The sequence below is a fragment of the Eptatretus burgeri genome, chromosome 11, assembly GCF_056783735.1.
Source record: "Eptatretus burgeri isolate ZD-2024b chromosome 11, Ebu_testis_v1, whole genome shotgun sequence".
NCBI lineage: Eukaryota > Metazoa > Chordata > Myxini > Myxiniformes > Myxinidae > Eptatretus > Eptatretus burgeri.
The window spans coordinates 31,457,398-31,484,867 of record NC_140971.1 but is presented as its reverse complement, the minus strand read 5'-3'; the positions used below and the strand labels follow the sequence as shown (position 1 = coordinate 31,484,867).

The 27,470-nt window shown below is 45.6% G+C and overlaps 1 protein-coding gene across 2 annotated transcripts in view; it reads left to right on the top strand.

Moving 5' to 3' along the window:
• Positions 1–27,470, top strand: part of LOC147016772 (SH2 domain-containing adapter protein D-like) — a 77,320-nt gene that overhangs the window by 34,590 nt on the left and 15,260 nt on the right. Inside the window, exons 2-3 of one of the 2 annotated variants that reach the window (XM_085845750.1) lie at positions 2,266–2,464; positions 8,662–8,776. In XM_085845750.1, the coding sequence (XP_085701876.1) occupies positions 2,266–2,464; positions 8,662–8,776 (314 nt within the window). The remainder of the gene's footprint in view (positions 1–2,265; positions 2,465–8,661; positions 8,777–27,470) is intronic. The other variant, XM_085845749.1, reaches the window with a different exon arrangement.

Here is a 27,470-nt window from a genome sequence, read left to right as displayed (position 1 = left end):
CAACTCTGGAGCAACCCCTGTATTCGCCAGACTTGGCCCCTTGTGAGTTTTTTCCTATTCCCCAAGCACAAGGGGGTGATCAAGGGGACCCGATTTCCTGATGTGGAGGCCATCAAAAGGGCCATGACGACGGAGCTCCGGGGGATTCCAGAAGAAGGCTTCTGGGGGTTCATCGAAGCGTGGAAGAATGGACAAGTGTGTGAGACTTGAGGGAAACTATTTTGAAGGGGACAAGCTGTGATTTTGATATATTTTTGGGAATAAAATTTCTGTGACGTCAGTCCCCTGACTTTTTAGACGGACCTCATCTACATTTACATATATATATATATATATATATATATATATATATATATATATATATATATATATATATATATATATATATATATATATATATATATATATATATATATATATATCTGTGAGAAGTACAAGAAACTCCACACTATAGGTAGGGTGCCTCATTTGTATAAAATATATAATCAGAAGAAGTTCAATGAATTATGGACATTGCTTCTGGATGGTCTTTATTGGTGACAAGCTTTTGGCCAATAAGGCCTTCTTCTTGGTCTTCTTGAAAGAGAGTGAGCGTGCAGACTTGGATTCATCAGCATCTTCTTCAAACATCCTTTCATTTCGTGATTGGGAGAGGACCTCAGTGTGGGAATCTTTTTCTGCCAAAGTCTGTGATCGCTGGCCTCGACTGTTGTGGTTTTCTTCTCTGGAGTTTTCGTACTTCACTTCCATTATTTTTTACTTTTTGCAATCTTTTGTTTATCGTGAAGACATTTCACGTATTGTGGAATTGCAAGCTTCATGCATAAAACTTAAACTTTTTTTTGAAAAGTTCCTCTCCGTCTTCATTTTTATGGATCATCAAAGCAACCATTGCTTCATTTGAATGCAGTTGTAATTTCTCCTGGGCACAGGAACGAAGAAACGATCAGCAGTGTGTTATCCTGATGAACCTACAACAAGAGCGAAATCTAGATTGACATTTCTGCTTTCGTCTATTCATGACCATCGGCTTTAAATCTCAGTTTGCAAAGGCTTGAGTACAATATGAATGCCTCTTTGCTTGGAGTTGATGTGTTGGGATAATTTCTGTGCATGATGTCAATGTCATATCACATCAAGGGTCAGTGTGCTCCTTTGTTTGAATTTAATATTCCGGGTTGCAAACCACCTGACTCGTGATCAACAGGGCAGAGACGATGTGCTCGCATGGCAGGCGACCCTTGTTGCTGGCAGGTCGTGCAGCAAGCGCTGTGATGGGACTCAATCTGTGCTCTGTTGCCTCATTGATCTGTGCTGAAGTATATGTCCTCGGCTTTGTTGATGGCCCCAATTATTTCAACCTTCTGATGGGTTCGGCAGGGGAAAGCTTTTGGGCTTTCAAGAATTTCACAAACCAGCTGGCCTGACATTCAACTGATTGGCATGGCAGGAATTTGGAGTTGGTTCAGGTTCCCAGCGATAACTCGCATCCACTTGGCCAAAGACACCATGGGATCTTTAATGTCCATCAACAGGCAGTGCTAACAGATGGATCCTCTGGTTGAAGATGCTTTGCTGCTGGATGGCACCCACCTTGATGAATCGTCTTGCTGAGGTCATCATGTGTGATGGTGACTACCTCCAATTTTTTTGTCCTTTATTTTCCTGATTAACTCACCACGATGCTCTTGAGCCTGTGTTGACTCTCCGCATCGAGTAGAAAGATATTGTGCAAAAATTTGGTTCAACAAATCGCTAAAAGGAAACTAAAAATCCTGGTGTCATTCTTTCTGTCTCCAACAAATTGGCCGTGTCTAGCTGTTTCTTCACTATGCTAAGATAATAACTTCTTATTCTACATGTGGTGAGGCTATATATAATTGGTAAAATTTGTGAAATATAGCATTTATGAGACAAAAGTAGTTTATTATCTCATATTCACAACTAACTTGTAATAAAATATTGTTGATACCACAGCAAATAGAAAAGGTATTGGAAAGGATATCCAAGCTTAGATCCAGACCAGTTTAGAACTGATCAATTCTATGGACAGACTGCAGAAGAAAATAAGCAAGTTACACCCATCTCCCACTGCAGTATTATTTGATGTAACTTTCGAAGTAATTATCTTGGTTTTTCAAAACTTAACCCAGCGTTCCCCTTTGAAAATCACAATTCCAAGTACATCTCAAACATGATAAGATCACTGTGATAAGAACAAGAGATTTTTCAACAAACAAAATTAAAAACTAGACTGTATTTCAGTGCGGTGCTTGCAGGAGAGCCAGACATCTTGCAGGCCTACCTGGCCCAGCGAGAACGTGACTTTGAAGATCCTTACAGCAGTTTAGGAGATCTGAGAGGTGAAGGTGGTGATGGAGCAAGGAGCGAAAGAAGCTGCGATGGGGATTGCACTGATTTGAGATATGTGCCTCCCAAGCATCGACTCATCCGAGTTGAAAAGGTGACTCATTTAGATTGGTAAAGAGCACTGTTGTGATGTAAGGAGTGAGAATAGGGTGAAGATGATGATCCACAATGTTATAGGAAGAGCTGTATTTTAGCAGGAATGGTAATGGATGCTAGCGTGTTGCAAACACTGCTAAAATGTGCAAAATTTGGAGATAAGAAAACGACAACTGGGGATATCAAAAGATCATTCCAATGAAGTTGTGATTAGCCAAGAGGACTTCATTTTACTTCTCAGTTCATTTAACAGCTTGTTGGAACAACAAGGTGCAGGTACAACCATACGACTGAGGAGGATCACTTTCGATTATGTCATCAAAAGCTGCTGCTGCCAATCAAATATTCGATTTTCCATGTACAATTCAATTAAAATGACTTGTATATATTTATCGCTAAAGGATAGTTACTGTATGATTCGTCAACCCGCAATTAAGTTCTTTGGTTTTATTTTCTTCATATGACAGTACGTTGGAGCAAGATGCCCCCCCCTCCCCCTACCACAACCATATAACTCCTCGCTACTGGTTATATGTTCATTATCCTCTATTTATGCACCAGAATGCTTTCTTACTGATGACACATAGTGGGCAATTGCAAATGAAAAATGTTCAGTGTACTGAAAAAAAGACAGCTTATACAAAGAGGAGGATCTGTATGTAAATATGGGAGGGTGGGGGATTGGTCCATCCTTGCTGATGGGTGCATGTTGCCTCATCTTACATTGGATAGTACTACATGATTATTAAAATTTCAATTTGGTGATGATGGGAAGGATAATTTGAATATAGATGGGTAGGGGAGGGATTAGTATGCAGAAAGCTTCCACGCTGCATTTTGTTTCCTTTACAACCACCAACATCACTTTCACGCCAGCGGCAAAGTCACTGGGACCTTGCACTCGTCGGCAGCGCTTGCAGAGATGGAACGATGTTGATCCACAGTGCTGTGTTATCTGCCTTGCCTCTCTGCCGTTTATCATTCACTCCTTGTCTATCGAAGCCTTATCCAAGACGATCACCACTGCAATACCTGGAGCATGGCAACAGGTTGTCTTACTCTGCGTGCCATTCCTGATGATTCTTGAAAGGTTAAGTCAGTGGGAATGAATCTTTCATCTCAAAATAAAAAGATTTCATAATAGTTGGTTCTTGTTTCTCTCCCTGAAAAAGCAGAAAAGACGCCACTATACGGACAAGAGGAATGGTATCTTGAGAAGAGGTTTTACACAGCTTGTTCTTTACAGGCAGGGTATTGCATTACAACATCTGATATGTTACAAGTTCGAAAATATACCACACTGGTTGTTTTGGCTGCTGGTGGTCACTTACAAATGTTGAATATCTAGTTGTATCTTTGAAAGGAGTCTACCTTTTGGCAAGTACTTTGTCCAAATCTCAAAATCCTTCATCCAGGTTTGCAGGGTCGGTCATACCTGTTCGATTAGGGCATGAGTAATATTGAGTTAGAGGTTCTGTGGTTGTAATCTGCAGGGTCACTTTGATGCCTTCATTGATAAGGGCCATCCCCTACATCTCAAACTCTATCTTGGGGTCATCCATACTTTTCAATGTGGAATCATAGCCACAAATTTTATATTTAACATCACATCAGCTCTTACTTCATCTTATGATCACAGTAAACCTTGTTTCTGTTAATTTCTACCATTCTCTGTTTGTCCTGTTTGTGATTATGGAGAGATAGAGGAAAAGCAAATGGTGAGAAGGTTAATTTCTTTAGATTTGAAAGAGGTAATGAGGAGAGTTATGAAGACCCCCCCATCCCATTCCCCAGCCTCCTTCCATTCACCCTTCTCTTTTCACCCTCTCCACTTTACATGATCAATCATGCTGCTCTCCCAATTCCCTTCACTTTCAGTGCAATCTGCTTTCCCTACAGGAGCCAATTCACAGGGGAACTGCGATTTGCAAGTTATTAAAACTGCTCACTATGGGCTGCTTTTCCACTTAGACTGATGTTTACCAGGACATGCTGCCGGACAGATTTGGGGGCACGGTGGGTTGGCGGGAATGGTGCAGGGGGTCATTAAAGAAATCTGAACTCTTTTCTTATTTTGAAAGATATAATATTGCAATTCATGGTGGCGGTGTTGATGTGAAAATTTTCATCATTTGTCATGTAGTTGGATGGGGGAGGGAAAAAGATAGATCTTGTGCTTGGGTCATATCATTTCAAGAAGCTAAATGTTTTAAAGTTAATCATGAACAAACAACAAGGCAGACAGTTTATAGCTGGGCCAACGTTTAAACCAAGCAAGACAGCTTAGAAGTGAGAGAACCTACCTTTAAGCTGTCCTGCTACCCCTGAAATGGGTAACTATACATAGAGCTAATTAAAGTTGAATGTTTGTTAACTTCCTGCATATCTTTATTTCACTCCTTTTGACAATTACTGCTTGTACTGTTTAACCAATTTAATAGGATGGTTCTCCTCTCACTTATTCAACATTATCCTGAACTCTCTAGCATTTACCATTGATATTTATCTTCTAGTTTCGCTGCCACAGCATGTTCTGTTTCTCCTTAGCTGACAAGGTTGTTGAACCACGAAAATGTTTTGATTTAGAGTTACGGGAATCGTGCATTCAGAGATGTTTTAATAGTTGTAATGTTTCATCTCTAAGTGTGGTGTATCTGTGTACCTCATCTTATGTAATTTGTGCATTGAGACCTGGCATAACTGCTGCCATTTGCTGAGTCCTTTTATTTGTATCTTGCCCCTCCACCATTCTTATTATGGTACTTTCTACATTTGTATTTCTCCTTTTTCATTGACCAGGTGCCTCCGGCTTACATCCTCATCACACACCTCCTCCATCTACTTATCTCTTTGCTTCTCACCAGTATTCTTGCATCTAGCACTACTCCCCCGATCTTACTTCTTCCACAACTCCTCTTCTTTCCTCTTCTACATTTTCCCTCTCTTGTACCACCCTCCCCACAAACCATCAGCTTCTTCTCTCACCCAGGGATCCTATTGTCTGGGGGGAAACATTTCTCCTTCGAGAGATTCCCATTCCCCTTGTGCATCTCCTCCTCTATCCTCTCTTCTCTTTGAAATGAGTGACTTGCCACCTTGACAGGGGAAAGAGTTGGGGATTTGCCTATTTCTACCAATAACTCACTTCCACATTTTCTGTACTCATCGTTGCCTTGGTCAACATTGTCCATGCTCACATTGAGGAACTTTGCCTTCACATTTTCCTCTGCAACAACCTCCTCTTTTTTTGTTTTCTATCAACATCCCCACTTCCCATTGATGATGACTCCATCCAGAACTCACTTTTTTCTCAACTTAATCTTTTTCATAACACCCCACTCAAACTCTGTTTTATGTGGACATCAGAAAGCCACCATGTTTATTAGGGATGGCTCTTTAACAACTCTTTGGTGCTAATGGCTCTTTTGGAAAACTTTTTTTGTGAAGGGGCCAACTTAACACGATCCTAGTTTTCCAACCGGCATATTTCTCATTGAAACAAAATCATTGCTGGACCTTGTCATCTATCTAATCATTGCTGGACCTTCCATCAAATGTCATGTCATATCATCCTCTGCATATACTGATTCTTCTGAATGGATCATGGTTAAAGCAACTGTGGGTGAAGTTGTGGTTTAGTGATGGTATGCATAACGAGAACAAGTAGTCACTCACATGAATGTCGAACTATGATGAGGCCTGAGAGGCCTCTTCAGAGCATGGTAGTCTTTTTCGGTCAGTCATCCTTCATGCAAAATGTCACTCAGGTGGTTTGACTGCTGTATCACCCACCAAAGTTAAGGCTGCTCTCAAAAGAGTCCAAATAAGTCATGTAATTGATGAGCCAGGATCAAAGTTGGCACTTGTGTCGATTGATAAAGATCCAAGATCCATCCATTGGGACCATACTCTGTGCAGAGTGTTGGTGCTGCCAAAGCAGTCTCCTTGGCTATTGGGCACAATCCTGGATGGGTTGCCACTCCGACACAGGTGGTGCTGATAAATTCATGGATGTTGGCGCTACAATCCACTCCTGAAAAAAAGTGCATCGCTATGCGAATCGGGAAGTAATTCTGGTGTGTTTATGCCCAAATAACTAAATCAGTGCCTTGAAAGTGAGGACTCAAATTGCTGTTTTCTGTCAGAGGTGATAATGGATAGGCAACTAAACACAGCTATCCTTCTGGAAATGAAGCTTTAGCTAGTCTCTGCTGCTACTGTATGTCTGGTATCAGGATAGCTTCTTGCCACCCCGTTAAATTGTCAACACACTCGAGCAGATATGTGTTACCGCCGGATGGGGGAAAAGGACCGACTAAATCAATATACACATGGTCAAAAAGTGCAATAGGAGATGAAAAGACATCTAAAGGTGTCACAGTTTGATGATGTACTTTTGCTCATTTACACCAGAAACAAGTTTTGGACTAGTTCTTCACATCCTGGTTCACTCCACACCAGACAAAATGCTAAGCACAAGGTGCTGTGTTGCTCTGATGCCAAGATGAGATGTATCGTGTCAGGGGTCAAGCATAGCATGTCTGAATTTGACAGAAACGTAAGGATGAGGGGTACCAGTGTAGAGATCACAAACAAGCATACCGTCAGAAGTAGGAAGAGGCATCTTGATGAACCGAAGTGATTTGGTGTTGGCTCTGAGCTGCCATAGTTCCTCATCTCCCTGCTGTGCCATAGATACTCTAGATACTCTATCAAAACCGATGGAGGGTGTTGTGTTGAGAGTGTTGATATCAATCTGTGAGAGCATCAGCTACGGTGTTTTCCTTAGCACTCATATGGCGCATATCAGTGGTAAATTATAACACATAGTCATGGTGTTGGACTTCTCTTGGTGAATAGCAATCAGGCTTTGCCTGGAATACATGTGAGCATGGCTTGTTATCAGTGTGAACAGAAAACTGCCTACCGTCAAGTGTGTGATGAAAATTGGGGATTGCCAGGTAAACCGCCAGCAACTCACAGCTAAAAGTGCTGTATATTGACTCTGTTGGTTGCTACCTTTTGGAAAAGAAAAAGATTGGTTCACAGGTGCTTTCCACTTGCTATTGAAGTACCCCATCCACTGCTACATCTGATATGTCCACCGTGATATAATTGCGCCTCGTTTTCTACGGCAATAAAATACTCTGATCAACTTTTAATGGGTACCATCTATCTTACCAAAAGTCACTAGACAAACTTGTGTTTGCATAATAACCATTCATATGCAATCATTGATTATCCTGTCAGATCGTTATGTGCCACAATCACAGCCTGGATCCTTACTCCATCATCTGAATAGTTTTTAATTGGTTGGAGTTGGTGATTCTCTGCCATTGCTCGCATTGTCTGTCCCCTAATTCTTAAAGATTTAGTGATTGTTGTTGAACCCATATTGGTGTTCTAATCATTATTCCACATTTTGTATTATTGGAGGACATATTGTATGCATCACACCATGGGATGCTATTCAATCTGAAATTATTGGATGCATTAGCTCTTCGTTGTTATTTTCTGGAACACAAGCCTCAACAAACTGCAATGGTGCTTGCCTTACATCACTGAACAGCTTCTCAAACTTTTTTGTCACATCATGAACGTCTCATGTCATGAAAGAATTCTGTTTTTGTGCCATCTAACAATGTGTCAAGGGCTTTTTCTTTCTTGAGCTCATTTTATACAATCTAGCACAGTGACAGTCAAGATCGATGTTGTAGTCTTACATGTTATGGTAACGCTCCTTACAGTTGATTTTGATGATGGGTATGGTGGTGGAAATCATCCAAATTGATGTACTCAGTTACTGATAGCCGATTCTCATACCTCATTGGAACTCTATTAAATTCCTTTCTTTGGGACATGAGGCTTTGAAACAGAGCAGTGAAACCATTTCCTGACTGTTTAGATAATACCTATTGATGAAGTATTATTAGGCAATTCTCATAACTGAAAAGGGTGTCCCATGAATTTTGGAAGGAGAATTTATTTGTCCATAGATAAGGCAGATAAGATAACAGGCAGATACAACAAACATTTCCAGATCCAATGTAATTTCAGTGCTCACAGATAGCCTATGACCTGACCCTCATGGCATCCTTAGCCATAGTAACCACATTTCCACACAATACATATGTCCGTCATTGTGCTAACTGCATTCATGGTATTTGTGGCTCCTGCTACTATGGCAACCATCAGGTGCTGGCAGTGGAAGAGTGCGATAGCAACGTGCGAGTCGATGAAGAGGTTGAGGCTAATGCTATCCACAGCAACGTGAAGCCGTTTGATGATGCAGCTTCTGCATCAGAGGCCGGTAAGCAAAAAACTTTTGATCATTGAGGAACAAATTTAATTGTTGGATAATTATTTCTTCCTCATATAACAATTGCTAATATATTTGGTACTTGTAATCATGTGGAATTATAGGTTTTCTACTTCTCTAGATATTCGTCATTGGATCACCAAAACACATACAGATTGCTGTTGAACTTCAGCATCCTTCTGACTTTTGGCCCAAATAAAAGAGAGACATGAATTTCGAGCCTTTATCAAAGACAGCCTCTTGGTTTGTTGTTGCCAAATTCCCTCTTTTACATGTACATCTTTTCCATGCAGTGGTGATTAGATCGGAAAAGTACAGTCAAGATGAGGGTCGACTACATCTTTATAAATGACGACATACTTAGACCATCCTTTTCCAGATAAATCCTAAAAATAATGCTCAATTACTGCTGATCTGTGCTCGATTTGCTGGGTTTTAGCAATTTCGTTATCACGAGCAATTTCATTATCACGACCTCGGCCACTTAATCCTTGTGCATAAGGAACTGAAAAATCTCGATACGTATGTTGAGGAGGATTGTGGAAAAATTATTTGAGAGATAATGGATGGTAAACAGTCAACAAATGAGGTGGTTGGAAATACATGGGCATATTAATATAGAGGAGAGCAGGAGATTGGGACCATACTCTGTGCAGAGTGTTGGTGCTGCTTAAGCAATCTCCTTGGCTATTGGACACAATCCTGGATGGGTCGCCACTCCAACACAGCATACTAGCATGCTGGCACTCATTTTGCCAACCACAGAAGGATGACAGGTGGAGTTAGCCCCACCTGGTATGAATTCATCAGTTGGGTGGGATTTGAACTCAGGACCCAAGGATCCAAAGCTCACCACCATAACCATTAAGTCAACACCAGGCATATTAATATAGAACACAGAAAGAACAAATCAGATAATTTGTATGGGGTTAATACTGCATGTAATGGTCCCATCATATTTGCAGTTAAACTAGTTACATTTTTTAACTTGAAAATTCTCTGCTAACCAGCACTATTTGCTTGCTATTCTGAAGATACTTTTCCATGCAATTTCTTCCTTCCAACTGCTTTCACACGTAAGTTCAAACATGGCACAGTGTCAAACTTTCAATGACAACTTATGAAAATTTCAAGATTTTACAAAAGTTTGAATCCAATCCAATGCTATGTCCATTTATTTTCAGAAGATTGCCTGACTATGATGATCAGTGCTGCTTAAGGTCTTATGGCAAGGAATATATTGAATGGTTTGCCATTGACTTCCCAGTGGTAATCAGGGCAGGAATTTGGCATTTTAGATAGGTTGCCAGCATCCACTGGCCTAACTCTTGCTAGAGATATTGTGAGATGTTTAACATCCAGCAGCAAGTGCGAGCATATGGGATGCTCAGATCAACGTCCCTACAGAAGGATAACACACTCAATGAGGCAACGTCCTTGGTGCAGAGTACCTCGGGACAGTTTATAGTCGGGTGAATTATAGTCAGACCCAGACGAGACGGCTCAAAGATGAGTGCACTCACTACCTCTGAACTATTCTGTCAGAAAAATTCCCAATACAGTACACAACATCAACAACCCATCCCTGCCATCATCAAGCAAATCCATTCATTCCTCTAAAAAGTTAATGGAGTTTTAAGAACTGTATTTTTCCTTGTGATGTTCTGTGTTTGATATTGCAATGCAGTTTGGTCCAGCACATTTGTCGTGCACATTATCAACAATAAAGTTGACATTAAACTTGCGCAAGTTATTATAAGTTCACAGTAATCATCCCAAATTGTTCTCCAATTTCAGGAATATTTTATTAGGTGTGACTTCATCATATTAGATATTCATTAGTTTTTCTGCTGAGTTTTCTAATTTTAATATAACTATCCAGTGAGTAAAAACATTGTGTCAATGCAACAAACATGGCAAGCACAGGGGCTGGGAAGTTGACTGCTTGGTTCTTCACGATGCTACGTTACGGTGCCCCTCATGGGTCATGAGGTTCAAGCCAACACGATGAGCACGATGCGTAAAACATGAGCATAATGAAGCGTGCACGGAATCGAAATCAGCAATGTTTGTGCAACGCTTGACTCTTCCCAGTCCCAGTCCAGCCTTAGTCCCCTCTCGGAAAATCTCTGTTTTCAATTTAAATGTCGTTTTTATGCCAACACAGCTGTACAGCTCACTACGTTGTTTGTTTTCACTGTTGGCATTTTGCTTTAGTTTCTGCATCAGCGGTAATGATTTTCAGTCCTTAGTTTAAATACGTTACAATCATGATCATTGTTTCTTTTTCGTGCATTATTCATTGCTGGCCTCATGAGGCCCATGTCTTGGTCAGTATGGTAATCTACATTGAACACATAGGGGGCAGAATGTATTTAAATTGAGAAAAAAGCGCCAAGTTTCAGTGGGGTCGACAGTGGCATGCCACTGTTCTCAGGACAACAAACACAACTATCCCTTACCCCTTTCCCAAAACTTCCATACCCCTCGCTTTTTCTACTCCCCTTGGGGCCCAACACTAATCTATAAAATTTGGTCACTATCGATTAAAGCAGTTAAATAGATTACCCTTACTAACTGACCTTAACTAACATACCTTACCTCACTTGCCTTACAACTAACTTCTCAACCTTACCAATTCCAGCACCCTCTCCCAGCCACCAACCTCGCCATCAAAGCCGATAAATGGGGAGTGGGGGGGATCAGACAACTGTCAGAAAACATCCATCAATGAAAATATAAATGGATGAAAATAAATAAATGAAAAAAAATAAATGCGGGTGAGCGACTCGAGACAATGGGGAAGTATGGTAATTTTGCATGCCAATGGACATCAAAGCCAATACGCCAGGAAAAATCACAGAACCATCGGAAAGCATCCGTAAATGAAAATATAAACAAATGAAAAAAAATGATAATAAATGAAAAATCAAATGCAGGTGAGCGACCCGAGACAATGGGGAAGCATGGTCCGTATGCTCTCACAATGTGTAAGCATAACCCGCACATATATCTATATACACAAAATAAACATTTAAAAAATATGTAAAAAACATAGAGAGATGGTATCTCAAAAAACATCCAAACAACATAGGAATGACACCGCATTATCATGTCACAATACAACACCACAATCCTCATGGATTACCATCATGACATATTTTGACATTTTGCTTTTGTTGTGGGATTGTGCTGGATGAAGAAGAAGAAGAATAACCACAAAGAATGACACCACATTACGATGTCACAATACAGCACCACAATCCTCTTATGGTTTCGCATCACGATATATTTTGATGTTGCTCCATCCACAATCCAACAACAAAGATAAAATGTCAAAAAGAAAAAGAAAAGATGCACGACAGTGCGTTCTCATTGGTGCGCTCACCAGCCAAAGCTTCCTTTTGCTGTCAATCTTCCCCGAGTGGAAGTCCTCCTCGGAGTCGTCTGCTTTTTTCTTTTTTATCTTGCCAAAACGAAGTTTTGCAAGATATGTTAGTCAGCTTGTGTTTTTTTTTATTATTATTATTTTTTTTGACTGTAATCACGTATTAAAAATTCTGCAGAGCACAGTTGTCATTGGAAATTTTTGTAACTTCGCATATCAGAGGCCTATAGAGGTCCCTTTCAGCACATAAAATTTTGAAGGTCAAGGTCAAGGTCACTGTCGCAAATCAGGGGAGTCGACGAAACCCTTATTTTTTGAGTAATTTTGATCGGATCTTCTTCAAACTTCATGGGAATATAGTTCATGGTCTGGCGCTCAGCTGATTAATTTTTGGTGGCGATTGACCTTGACCTTCATGGTTAGCGCCTAAGGTCAAACATATTTGACCCAAGGTCAAATTTTCAAGTTTTAGGAACCATATCGTGTAGTACCTAAAATTGAACACCTCGATGAGTGCTTTCTAGATATGTCAAGCTTGAGACATTATGACGTCATTGGGTGACGTTATGAGGCAAACGCATATTTTTCATGGTTACTCTGTAGAACGATTCTCATCGGAATCTCTCGTAGGCAGATATTCCTCAAGGAGTCGCTCCTGGTGGATAGCAGCTCTGTTCACCTCAGTCTGACCTTAAAGAGGTCACACGTGGTCACCTTTTGGCAAGATACGGGTCACCCTGCGGGTGACATTGGTTTATTTTATTTGTTTGTTTGTTTGTAGGCACGATAACTCGAGAACGGAAGAAGCTACCAATGTCAAATTACACCATGTGATTCAGAAGGGTGATGGCTAGTGCTGATTAGATTTTGGTCAAAATCGGTCAAAGGTCAAGGTCACAGTGAGGTCAAACATCCAAAAAATTATAACTCGAGAACGGAAGAAGCTACCAATGTCAAATTACACGACGTGATTCAGGAGGGTGATGGCTTGTGCTGATTAGATTTTGGTCAAAATCGGTCAAAGGTCAAGGTCACATTGAGGTCAAATATCCAAAACATTCGATTTTTGATGGTTTGGTACAGAATCATCGTAGAAACTTCTGTTTTGTGTCGCTACCTTCTCTAGAGACAGCTTTTATTAGACAAGGTCAGAGGTCAAGTTGACGATTTCGTAAGTACCAGTCTATGACTGCTTGTTATCTTGCCAAAACAAAGTTTTTGCAAGATATGTTCGTCAGCTTGTATGTTTTTTATTTTTATTTTTGTTTGTCTGTAATCACGTATAAAAAATTCTGCAGAGCACAGTTATCATTGGAAATTTTTGTAACTTCGCATATCAGAGGCCTATAGAGGTCCCTTTCAGCGCATAAAATTTTGAATGTCAAGGTCAAAGGTCAAGGTCACTTTGTCGCATATCAGTGGAGTCGACGAAACCCTTATTTTTTGAGTTATTTTGATCGGATCGTCTTCAAACTTCATGGGAATATAGTTCATGGTCTGGCGCTCAGCTGATTAATTTATGGTGGCGATTGGCCTTGACCTTCATGGTTAGCGCCTAAGGTCAAACATATTTGACCTCAAGTTCAAATTTTCAAGTTTTAGGAACCATATCGTGTAGTACCTCAAATTGAACACCTCGATGAGTGCTTTCTAGTTTTTCTTTTGTTTTTCTTTTTTTTTGTATACATTGCCGAGGCTCGTATGAGTGCTAACACAATGCACAGCTCAGGGGGGCATGAGACAAGAGGGGCAGGAGAGGGAAGGACAAAACAGTGGGGGACAGAGACATGAGGAGATCTGTGGAAGGGAGAAGGATGGGGTGGGGAACATGGGGTATACAAGATGAACACCACAGGGACTTTCAGGAAGGAAAGCAGGGAATTTGAAGGAGGTGGGTTTGGGGTCGATTAACGAGGGTAGAAAAGATCGAGGATTTGGATGGGGGAAGATAAGAAAGAGGTGGTGGTGAACGGCTGTTTTGAAGGCCTGGAGGGAAGAATGGGATTGAAGAGAGTGAGGGAGTTTATTCCAAAGGTGGGAAAAAGAGGAATGAAAGAGTGAAGGTGATCAGTGATTCTTGATTTTGATAGTTTTACCATAAGGGGGTTGTTGGCGGACCTTGAGCGCCCTCTGGAAATTTGGAGGGGACACATCGCAGAGAGAGCGGGGGGGGGGGGTGAGACCAGAGAGGAGACGGTAGAAGACAGAAAGACCACCGACCTGCCTGCGGTGAGAGAGTGAGAGGCTCAAAGACTCGGCCTCACCGCGGGAGATACCAATGATCCGAAATGCCTTGGTTTCCACAGTGTGAAGCCGAGAAAGGTCAGAGGCAGGTGCACCAGCCCAAGGGGAGAGCAGGACTCCATCAGGCTGCAGATGGTAGCTTTGTATGTGGTCAGGAGCTCAGGTGGGCCGAGGAAGGAGTTCGCATGATGGAAGATTCCCAGTCGGTGAGTGGCTTTGGAGGCCAGGTTGGAAATGTGGCTTTCCCAGGAAAGATCTGAACAGGTTTTCCAACCTGGCGTGTTTGAAAAGGCAGGGATGTTGTTATCTCCTTCATCATCTGAATTGTGGTTGTTTGTGGTGCTGTGTTTCAGAATGTGGTTGTGAGTGATGCTGTATGAGAGGGTTAATAAAAGAAAGAAAGGGAATTTACGAATAGTAGGTTGTACCCAACATATACTTCGGTGTCATGTGCAGCCTGTGGCTGCTGGTTGCATCATTTTTTTTCTGGGGGCACAGCTGTGCTACTGATGCAGTGCCCTCTATTACCAGTACACTGATACACATTTCACCAACCTCAGAAGTGTGACAAGCTGAGTCAACCCCTACCCACCTGATGTTGCTGCATCAGGTCAATAGGGGCTCGGTGGCCAATAGGGAAAGACCCCAACCCACGATAGTTTGCAGTTGACTGCTGGGGCAATGGTCCCGATCATAGGACATGGTTTTGTAACCCTCAAGTTGTGGCAGTTTAAATGTAGATTAGAGGTATGGGTGTACGAGGTGTGCAACCCATGTCTAATAGGGCTATATTTATTGACCGCTGGTAGGTGGGAAATTTACCTGGGCCATTCTCCGGTTCAGAGTTGATGAGCTGCCATTAGTGAGCATGAGCATGGAAGAGATGGGGTGGAAGATTGATATCCAAGGATCCTGAGTTCAAATCCTGCTCAGAAGTTGAATTAATACCAGGTGGGATTGACTAATGTCATCATTCCGAGATCGGCAAATGAGTGCCAGATTGCTGGTATACTGTGTCGGAGTGGTGACCTGTCCAAGATTGTGCCCAATAGCCCAGGAGATTGCTTAGGCAGCACCAATGCTCTGCTCCGAGTATGGTCCTAATGGATGGATGTTAGCTCCTAATCCCGTGACCATCCCCCGGGTGCTGACGCAATAGTACCGGCATAATGGCAGGCTCACCTGATCTGGCAGGAGCCCTGTGGCCTTGTCAAGCCACTCGGGGACCAAGCCATTCTGGATTTGGTCGTGGGCCATGCCCTCACAGACACCAAGAGCCCCATTGTGGTGCTAAGAATAATTAACCTAAGTACAGAACCACACACTATAGGATGCAGCATGGAGGTAACCGGCTGCACCCCAGTTGTAAACATTGTGAAGGTGAGAGACGAAAACATTCAGCTGGACCGACCTCAGAGGGAATCTCCATAAACTTGCAGGAATTGACCCGGTCCCATTTGTGAGATGGTAAGTCGGAGTAGCGTACATTTAGAGGAGGCCTTACACATTAACTGTCATTTAGACATCTTCTCTTTGTTTTCTGAGGACATTGGGCATATGGGCCTGGTGAAGCATCAGATCCACACTGGTGAGGCCCAATGTATTTGTCAGCCTGCCCGACAGTTCCCCTGGAGCAAGAGGGAGGAAGTTGATGAGCAGGTAGAAAAGATGTTTGAAGCAGGTGTTATTGAGTCTTCAGGAAGTCCTTGGATGCCACCAGTTGTGTTTGTGAAAAAGAAGGATGGGACCACACATTTCTGCGTGGACTCTTGCTTGCTTAACAATGTGACATTCAAAGACTCCTATCCCCTGCTTAGAATTGACGATACCGTCCATGCTGTTACAGGCTCAAATTTTTTTTTTGTTTGAATACCTTGTCGAGGCTAGTATGAGAGCTAACACACAATGCACAGCAAGGAGGGCATGAGACAAGAGGGGTGGGAGTGGGAAGGAAAAAACAGTGGGGAACAGAGACATTAGGAGATCTGTGGAAGGGAGAGTGGGTTTGGGGTGGATTGACGGGGGTATAAACGATCGAGGTTTTGGATGGGGGATGATAAGAGGTGGTGGTGAACAGCCGTTTTGAAGGCTTGTAGGGAAGAATGGGATTGAACAGAGTGAGGGAGTTTATTCCAAAGGCGGGAAAAAAGAGGAATGAAAGAGTGAAGGTGAGCAGTGATTTGTGATTTTGGTAGTTTTACCAGAAGGGGGTTGTTGGCAGACGTTGAGTGCCCTGTGGAAATATGGTGGGGAAACCGCACACAGAGCGGGGGGGGGGTGGCGAAATGGGCGAGAAGATGGTACAAGACAGAAAGCCCACCGACCTGTCTGCGGTGAGAGATTGAGAGGCCCAAAGATCCAGCCTCATCGCAGGAGATGCCGATGATCCGAAATGCCTTGGTTTCCAAAACGTGAAGCCGAGAAAGGTGGGAGGCAGGAGCACCAGCCCAGAGGGGAGAGCAGTACTCCATCAGGTTGCGAACGAAAGCTTTGTATGTGGTCAGGAGCTCAGGTGGGCCGAGGAAGGACTTTGCACGACGGAGGATTCCCAGTCGGCAACGAGCTTTGGAGGCCAGGTTGGAAATGTAGCTTTCCCAGTAAAGATCATGGCAGATCGTGAGACCCAGAAGCTTGAAAGAAAGGACCTCTTCCAGAGGATTGTTGAGAAAGTAGATGGGGGGGAGGGGGGGTTACCAAATGGTCCTTTTGGAGAGACATAGTGAGAGTGTGAGATTTGTCCGGATTGAAAGACTTGTTCCATGTGTTGGACCAGTTTGTGATTCAACCCAGATCTGTAGTGAGTGAAGTAGTTGTTCCTTGCCGGTCTGAGTGATGACAGGTGGTATGGCAGATAGTGGAGCCATCAGCAAAGAGATGAAGAGGATTTTCCAGAGTTGGAGAGATCATTGATGAAAACCAGAAAAAGAACAGGGCCCAGAACGCTGCCTTGAGGAACTCCAGCCTGGACAGGAAGAGGGGATGAAAGAACTCCATTTAGGGCCACCCGTTGACTGCGACAGGAGAGAAAGTCTGCGAGCCAGAGTGGAGATGGCCTTGGATTTGTTGAGGAAGAGAGTCTCCAGGAAGAGAGTTTGTTGAGCAGGGCAGGGTGCCAGACTGTGTCAAAAGCATGTGATATGTCTCGGGAAATGGCTCTGATTTCATGTTCGGCATTCCGGACCTCCATCCATTGTTGGGAGAGCAGAAGCAGCATATCCACGGTGGAGTGATCTGGTGTGAAACCAAATTGATGATCAGAAATCAAGCCATTGGAGAAGAGGAAGGATTTAATGTCTGAAGCGATGATGGATTCCATAACCTTGCTGATGATTGGGAGAAGGCTGATTGGTCTGTCGTTACAGGGATCTGTTTTTGCACCTTCATTATGCAGGGCAGTGATGTTTGATTTCCAAGCAGATGGCAGATGACCTTGAGCAAATGAGAGGGTGAATAGAACAGAGTGAGGGTGAGCAAGATCAGAGGAGTAGGTTTTTAGGACACGTGGGCCGATGCCGTCTGGACCGGTTGCAGAATCTGAGTCGAGGTTTGACAGCACGCTCTCCACTTTGTCACAGGAAAAGGACATAGAGTCCAGGGACAGTTGGTTGTGACTGGGAAAGGTGGGTGCAGACAGCGATGGGTTGCGGACACAAGATTTCGATGCAAACACTGAGTTTCAGCATTCAGCCTTTTCACGTGTGGTATCAGCAGTGTGGCCATTTGAGGTAAGGGAGGGGATGGAGGGGGAAAATGCACCAGAAACAGATTTGATTAGATGCCACCAGGATTAGAGGAGGGAGACAGGTTTGAGAGTTCAGACTTCAGCTTGGAAATATATCGTTTTCTGGCTCTCCTGAGGGTAGATACACACTTGTTCCGAGCTTTATGGAAGGATCTGAGATTACCCTCAGTTGGGTTTGCTTTCCATGAGGCAAAGGTAAGTTGTTTCAGGTAAACTGCCTCACCACAAGCTTCAGTGAACCATGGGTGGGAGGAAGGGTAGGACAACTGAAGTCAAGGGGGGATAAGTCTGTGCATGAGAGATAGAGCAAGTTTCTTTGAAAGAATTCCCAGGATGAGTTGATGTTGGAGAAAGTAGCGATGGGAGACCAGTCAAGAAGTTTGATGGCTGCTTGGAGACCCTGCCAGTCGACTTGAGTGAAATACCAGACTCGATGGCGGTGAGGTGGTTCTCTGATAACAGCCAGAGAGATGTCCACTTTGACAAGGACGTGGTCAGAAGAACCGATTGGAGCGGAAGAAGAACAGCAGATATTTTCAAGGAAATTTGTCAAAATCAGATCCAGAAGAGATAGAGTACTGTTGGTTGAGATCCGGGTGGGGAAGTTGACTGATTGAGTCAGTCCCAATGAGTCAAAGAAAGCTTTTTCTGAAGTGCCATGACAGGTGAGATAGGTATCCACACCCAGCCCACTGGCATGATGACAAATTAAGTCACCACATATGAGGAAGAGAGAGTTTGGATGAGAAGATAGAAGTGGGTCCATATTTTTGGCTAGTGAGGTGTAGATGGAGTCATCACTGTTAGGTGGACGGTACAGTACACATATAAACATGAGGTGGGAGTGGAGGGGAAGCCGTAGCCAGAGGTATTCCTGGGGTGTGGGGGAGTGAGGGGAGTGCATGGAGAGTGAGGAATGGAGTCTGTGATGAAGAGTGCAACTCCTCCACTAGGAGGAGGCTCAGGTCTGTCATACTGGAAGAGGTAGTAACCAAAGAGAGATACTTGGGAGTCAGAGATGTCTTGAGGGAGGAGAGTTTCTGTTGGGCAGATTATGTCTGGTTTGTCAGTGGCAACCTGTATGGAAAGATCTGTAAGGTTAATGAAGATGGAGCGGAGGAGGCTTTGGGTGCAGGGGGTGGGAGGTGAGGGGAGGGTAGGACAAGGGAGGAGGGTTGGGGGGGGATGTAAGGAGAGTTGTTGAAGGAGTGTGGGGGATTGCAGAATAGCTTGGGGAGGGCGCTGGATGATGAGGAGAAAAGGCTCTGTGGTGCTGGGGGAGAGGTGGGGGGAGAGAGGGGGCAGAAGGCAGTTGAGGATTTGAGGAGGTGGAGTGATGAGATGGAGGTGAGAGAGCAGGGGAAGGAGGCAGCTTTGTGGCTGTGAGGGGGGGGGCAACTTTGAGAAGGGAGAGTTGAGGGAGAAAGGTGACGGAAGTTTTTGAGAAAGGTGAGAGGAAAGTTTGGAGGGAGAATAGTGTGATGATTGCTTTCAGAGGGAGGGGTGAGTGGGGTGAGTTGGCACTGAAGTTGGAAAAAAAAGAATGGTTTATGGAAAGCGAACATTCACAGCAAATTGTTTTTATTTTTAGGTCAGAGATGCGATTAAATACATTTCTTGATGGATGCTGTGCTGTGTCACGTGGTTGGGTTTTCGTATATCATGCCTCGCCCGCCAGGGGTGGCAGGAGTGTACTTCTGGTCGCGCAATAAAGCGGAGTTGATGCTGGCGCGCGTGCTTCTCGTGTCCCACTGCACCTCGTACACTCTAGTTGGCTGACGAGGATGGTTGAATACGGACTTGTGCCCGTTTTCATCGGAGACGACTTCGAATTGTTTTCGGAGCAATTGGAATGCTATTTCCACGCGAACGATGTGGTCGACGAGAGCAAACAAAAGTCGATCCTGCTCGCTTCGCTTTCGGCGGAGCATTATCGACTACTGAGTGATTTGGTGGCTCCGAACAGGCCCCGGGATGACGAGCTGTCGTTTCGGGACATTGTGGAGAAAATGAAAGCACACATGGCGCCGGAGAAGTCATTACAGCTCGCTCGATTCCAGTTCGATCGCCTCTCGAAAGGAGCAGAGGAACGCGTCGCTGATTTCGTGGCGCGGATTAAGCATTCTTCCGTGGCCTGCAAGTTCACGGCGGGGGAGCGTCCAGCTCGGCTCAGAGATCGTTTTATTGCTGGTTTACGAGATGCGAAGATGGTTTCAGCGGTTTTACGGCTGAAGGGTGAAGCCATTACATTCGACTTGGCAGTCAGCACGGCTACAGCGGTCGAGCAGACTCGCGGAGATGTTCGGGCCATCACCGGCATCGCGGGGTCGCGAGCACCCCGGGACGCGCGCACGACCATCGATGCGGGTCGGACGTAGCTGCGCGTGTGGCGGGGTGACCCTGCGGACATGCTTGGGATGTGGAGGTCGACACCTGCGCCGTGCATGCCCGTATAAAGGCAACGTGTGTTTGAATTGTCACAAGGTGGGTCATTTGGCGCGTGTGTGCCGTGGGGCGCCGGCCGCCGTTAAGGTCATGGACGGCGATGTGCGAGGCGACTCGGGGCGGAACCAGCGGCCGGTGATGGACCTGTTTTCAATTGGCCCGGCGGTGGCGCGCCCGATGACGGTGGAAGTCGAAGTGAACAAAACGCCGATCACGTTCCAGGTCGATACGGGAGCAGCGGTGTCGCTCATCGGCGAGCAGACCGCGCGTAGACTCAACGGCCTGAAGCTTATCAGGTCAAACCTCACGCTGTTCACGTACATCCACGAGAAGATAACGCCAGTCGGGATGGCAGACGTGTCTGTGCGGTACCAAGGCCAGGTCGCCACGCTTCGGGTGTATGTCGTGCGGGGGAGGGGGCCGTCTCTCCTCGGCCGAGATTGGCTGGCCGCATCAGGCTAGACTGGGCCGCAGTTCACCTTGTGCAACCCATGCCGAGCCAGTGGGAGGATCAGTTGGAGGAGATTCTTCAAAGACATCAAGGGTTGTTTAGCAACGACCTTGGGAAACTCGAGGGCATGGAGGCAAAGCTCTTCTTGAAGGAGGGGGTGGTTCCTCGGTTTTGTAAACCGCGTCCAGTGCCGTATGCCCTGCGGGACAAGGTCAAGGGTGAACTGGATAGGCTGGAGGCCTGTGGAGTGATCGAACGGGTGTCGTGCTCAGATTGGGCCACCCCGGTTGTCATGGTGCTGAAACGGAATGGAGACATCCGATTGTGCGGGGACTTCAAATCCACGGTTAACCCGGGGCTCAGCGTGGAGCAATATCCACTGCCGTCAATCGATGAAATATATGCGCGATTGGCGGGGAGTCAATACTTCACGAAGCTAGACCTGCGTGATGCATATTTTCACCTGCCGATGGATCCTGGGAGTAGCGAGCTTTTGACAATCAACACGTGTCAAGGACTCTATCGATATACCCGACTCTGTTTTGGGATTGCTTCGGCCCCAGCTTTGTGGCAGAAAGCCATGGATCAGGTTTGCATTGGCCTGCCCGCTCAGACCTACCTGGACGATGTGCTCATTGCGGGGAAAACGGCGGACGAGCATCTTGCGAACATTGCCCAAGTGCTGACGAAGCTCGAAGCGTGCGGCCTGCGCTTGAGCAGGGACAAGTGCACGTTCTTCAAGCAGCGCTTGGAATACCTCTGGCACATCATCACGCCGGAGGGGCTGTTAAAAGGTCCTCGGAAGGTGGAGGCAATTCAGCACATGCCACCGCCTCGCGACAAGACGCAGCTGCGCTCGTTCATTGGTATGGCCCAGTATTACCAAAGGTTCGTGCGAGGGCTCAGCTCACAACTTGTGCCGTTAACACGGTTGCTCAGGAAGGACGAGCGCTGGGCTTGGGGGGCCTGCACACGAGGCGTCGTTCGACCGCGTCAAGCGGCGGCTTACAGAGGATACGGTCCTCGTGCACTACGAGCCTGCGCGTCCGCTCCTATTAGCATGCGACAGCTCTGCATATGGCATCGGGGCAGTGCTCTCCCACAGGATGGACGATGGTTCCGAGCGGCCTGTTTGTTTTGCATCCCGGAACCTGTCCACAGCAGAGCGCGGATATGCCCAGATTGAGCGTGAGGCTCTCAGCCTCGTCTGGGGTGTGCGGAGGTTTCATCAATACCTGCTGGGGCGGCATTTCACTTTGCAGACGGATCACAAACCGCTTCAATTCATCCTGAGACCCGAGCGCGGGGTGCCGGTGGTAGCGGCCGCGCGAATACAGCGGTGGTGTCTGTTTCTGGGTGCTTACGATTATGATATTCAGTTCCGAAGCACTGAGAAGCATGCTAACTGCGACGGGCTCTCACGCTTGCCGTGTGCGGAGGGTCCAGCTGCGTCTGAGTTGGCCAACCGGGTCGATGTGTTCGTGCTGGGCCAGGTCCAAAGCGGGCCGGTCACGGCCAGGCAGGTCGCGGTGGAATCGGCTCGTGATCCGGTGCTTGCCCGTGTCGTCCAGGCGATTTCTACAGGGAATTGGAGCGATCTGCCTTCGACACCGGCATTTCAACCTTTCACGTCACGCGCATCGGAGCTGTCGTTGGTCCAACGGTGCGTAATGTGGGGAATGACGGTGATTCCACCGAGGTTCAGGCAGCGGTGTTTGGAAGAACTGCATGTCAGTCACCTTGGCATCGTGAAGACCAAGAGTCTTGCTCGTAGCCTGTTGTGGTGGCCGGGGTTGGACAAAGACATTGAGCAGTTGGTTAAGCGTTGCGCCACGTGCCAGACAGATGCTGATAACCCGCGTCGAGCCTCGGGTCTATGGCCTGCACCAGACCGAGCTTGGCAGAGGGTCCATGTCGATTTTGCGGGACCGGTTAATGGCAAAATGTTTTTGATTGTGATCGATGCATTCTCTAAATGGCCGGAGGTTGTAGTAATGCAGCATACATCAGCAAACATTACAGTAGGAAAACTGCGGACGATCTTTGCTAATAAAGGATTACCTGAGATTCTGGTCTCTGATAACGGTCCGCAGTTCATGGCGGGTGTATTTGATGAGTTTATGCGTCAAAATGGTATTCGACATCTAAGGTCCGCACCGTATCATCCTGAGATGAATGGCCAAGCTGAGTCGTTTGTCAAGATGTTGAAGTGGGCTTTGCGCAGGGGGGGTGTTGCACCTGTGCAGACGGTGGTCGATGTCTTTTTGCTCCATTACAGGAACGCAGTTCATCCTGTCACGGGTGATTCGCCTGCCATTCGTCTCTATGGACGGGCATTGCGATCCAGACTGGATTTGCTGCGACCTGGAGGGTCGGGGAGTGGGGCGATGTCGCATCCGACGTGGCTGCGCGGCTTTGATGTGGGACAACGGGTAATGTTGTGCGATTATTTCCACGGTTCCAAATGGGTGCCGGTGGTGGTCTCTGTGGTGCTGGGGCCGGCGAATTGCATGGTGCGGACTGATGGTGGGGATGTGTGGAAGCGGCACGTGGACCAGATGCATGATCGCTATTCAGCGTCACCCCCCCCACACCTCCCCGAGCCGAACGATGCGGGACCCCCACCGGTGATGTCGCCGGCACCTGACGTTGTATCGCCGGGGCTGGTTGGGCCGACGCCCAAGGGGTCTTCGCCTGATGCCGTCCTACCCGGGGACGTCGGGCAGGCTGGGCGGTCGGGGGTGGTTGGGGTGGCGGAAGGTGCGAGTCCGGCGAGGGTGTCACCTCGACCGAGCCGGGAGGCGTCTGAGCCTGGACTGTCTGGCGGCGCTGCCCGTCCGAGGTGGGTCAGGGTGCGGCCGCGGTACTTGGAGGATTATGAGTGTTGATGGGTTTCAGGTGGTCATGTTGTGATTGTCCTTTCATCGTGTGACGGGTCATTTTTACGAGGGGAGGAGTGTGCTGTGTCACGTGGTTGGGTTTTCGTATATCATGCCTCGCCCGCTAGGGGTGGCAGGAGTGTACTTCTGGTCGCCCAATAAAGTGGAGTTGATGCTGGCGCGCGTGCTTCTTGCGTCCCACTGCACCTAGTACACTCTCGATGCAACAAAGTGAATTCAGAGAATGGAGAGAAGAAACGCTGTAACAGTTGGATTTGTTAGGCAAGGTATGAAGGAAAGGTCGAATTGAGAGAAGTCTGTTTAAATAGTCAAAGAGTAGTGCATTATGATGCATTAAAGAGTACCACACGTGTGATAGAGGAAGATGAAGCATTATAAGAGATCGTTTTAATTATTATTATTATTATTAAATTTTGAGAGAGTTTTCATCGAAAATGGAAAGTTTGGAGAAAAAATTGTGAGGTGAATGGGGAATTTGGGTCGGTAAACACAGGGGGTGGAAACAGATCATGTGGTTACAGGGGAAGCAGGTGGCTATGGGAGGTGTATAGTCAAAAGTGAATTAATTTATTTTAAATAAGGATTGCGTAACATTCGGAAAAGGGAAGGTTTAAGTAAAATCGTGGAGGTGTATGGTGAATTTGGAACGGTAAACGCAGAGTGAGGCTGATGGGTCGATGAAAAGTATCAGGAAGAGGATAGAGAGAGACACGTGGTTACAGGAGGGTTTTGATAGAAAGGATACAAGAAAAATTATTATTTTTTTGATGGATTTTTGAGGATTAGGTAAGATTCGGGAATGGAAGGTTGTAGGAAGAAATCGTGAAGGTAATGGCGAGAGTGGGTCATCTCAAGTAGAATAAAGATGGTGTGCCACCTGAAAGAGGATGAAGAAGAAGGATCGGGAGGAAGAAAAAGAAGGATCGGGACTCGGGGGGTATGCAGGGAGAAAAGTAGTTTTTTTTTCTTTTGAATTTTAGACAAGAAACAGTGTTTCGTTGGGAGGGTGGGGGTGTTGGGAAAGTGGGGAAAATAGGAATTTAAGGTAATAGGGAGAGAATACAAATAAAAACGATCGTACACCTAGAGGGGAAGGATGGGTTGGCCTCAAGGAACCCGCGAAGACAATGTCAACGAAAACTCACAAAATAGCACGATTTTTTTGAAACGAAACCGAACTCAGAACACACAGTAACATGTAGGTGAGAAAATAAACAGTTAAAACGGGACAAAAATCTACCGGAAACTTAGCTTTGAGAAAGTCGGCAGAGACCCCTGAGAGAAACCTGCCGTTGCTGCAAAACCAGAACCGGAAGACCAATTTTGACCATTGGTTCTCAACTTTGGACCTCAATAGTTAGTATTGGCTGGTGGAAATGGAGGATAAGGTAGGGAAGGAGAAAATGGCATTTTCCATAGGTGAGGGACTGTATCAGTTCACTGTAATGCCGTTTGATTTGTGTATCACCCCTGCCACATTTGAGAGATTGATGGAGCGTGTAATAAGTGGCATGCCATGGTAGTCATGCCTGGTGTACTTGGATGATGTCTTGGTGCATGCTAAAACATTTGACCAAACTATAACCAATTTGGACCAGGTGTTTGGGCACCTTAGACAGGCAGGTTTGAAATAGAGTCTGGAAAAATGCATTTTGTTCGCAAAAGAGGTGGTCTATCTCAGTCATGGGTTTTGAGGGGGTGAAAACGGACTCAGGTTAAATCATGGTGGTATAGGAGTGGCGGCACCTCAAAACATTGGAGGTGCAGGGTTTTTTGGGACATTGCTTATATTATTGGCATTTTGTGGCAAAATTTGTGGAGCTAGCCAGGCCCCTTCACTGGCTTATAGAGAAGGGGGCAAGGTTCAATTGGACACGGGAGTGCAACAATGCCTTCCTCAAAATTAAAGGGGTGTTTGACATCCGCACCTGTTTTAGCTTACCCCACCAATAATGTGACCTTTACTCTGGACACCGATGCAAGCCAGGAAGGATTGGGTGCAGTCTTGTCTCAGACACAGGGGGCATGGGAAGAGTGATCGTGTATTACATTCGAGCCATGAGTAGGCCTGAGCGAAATTATTGCATTACTTGCAAAGAATTATTGGCCATGCTGTCTGCTCCAAGTCATTTCCAACCTGTACTTGTATGGGTGGAAATGTTTGGTGAGAACAGACCATTCCTCCTTGCAATGACTCTTATGGTTCAAGGAACCTGAGGGCCAGATTGCAGGGTGGTTGGAGACATTGCAGCAGTATGATTTTTAATGTGGCCCATAGAGCCGGGAAGGGTCATGGGAATGCAGACGCACTTGCTTTGATGCCCTTGTCTGGGAAAACTGTAAATTCTCTGCGAGGCATGAGGACAGGGACAAATTGGCAGACCCCATCCATAAGAACCTAGTCTGTGCAGCCCGGGTGATATAGCCAGTTTTGCTACTAACTGCGGATGAGGAATGTGGAACGTTGGCATGGAGGAACCGGTGTTTTCTTTGTCCATATGTTGCTCAATGCTCCGAGATGGACAGTGAGGGCTACAATCCCGCACTGGGACTGGTGTACGAGTGGGTCCGGGCAGGTAAAAGACCCAGTGGGGAGAAAGTCACCTCCCACGGAATGTGAACAAAGACAAACTGGGTTCAGTGGAAGACCTTTTAATTGAAAGACACCATCTTGTATCGCAAGTGCATGGAAATTCCCTCTGAGAGAACTTCCTGGCTGGTAATAGTCCCAGACAAATTCAAAATGACAATTTTACAACAGGTGCCCAGTACCTGCCTTGGTGAACATTTGGGCAGGACAAAGACTTCATCTCGGGTTCGCTGGCTGTTCTATTGGGTTAATATGGGGCATGATATACAGGACTGGTGTCGAACATACGAAACATGTACTGCTTAAAAGAGATGGGCACGGAGGATGAGGGCCCTCCCTGAGCAGGTGGCTGTGGACATTATATGAACGCTACTGCACACCTGCCAATGTACCAAACACATCCTTGTGGTCATGGACTATTTTACTAAATAGCCGGAGGCCGATAAGCTCCCCAACCAAGGAGTTGGGGTTGTAGCACAGGTCTTCCTGGAAGGATTTGTATGTCAGCATGGGATTCTGGAAGAGGTGCACACAGACCAGCGATGAAATTTTGAAAGCTAATTGCTAAAACAAGTGTGCAGTCTGAGACCACTCTGTCTCAGCCCATGCAAATGCTGGGTACCTACACGACTTTATCTATAATTCGTTATGCCTGAACTCTTGCTTCATATTTTGCTTGTGTTCTTGTTACCCAACATATGTTTTATTGACACTTCTTATAGAGTAAGTACTCATACTGATCAATTTGGGGTGACTGTTACCTCATGTAAACCTCCTCCATGTGTCGTCTGTTTGAAGGGAAGGGAAGGGGAGATGTTGGAAAATGTAAACACTCCTTGTTATTATGCATGACGTATTATGTAACCATTTCCGTGTCAGTAAAAGAGGAGTCGGTGTGCTCTGTTATGGCCCGCAGCCTCGTGCC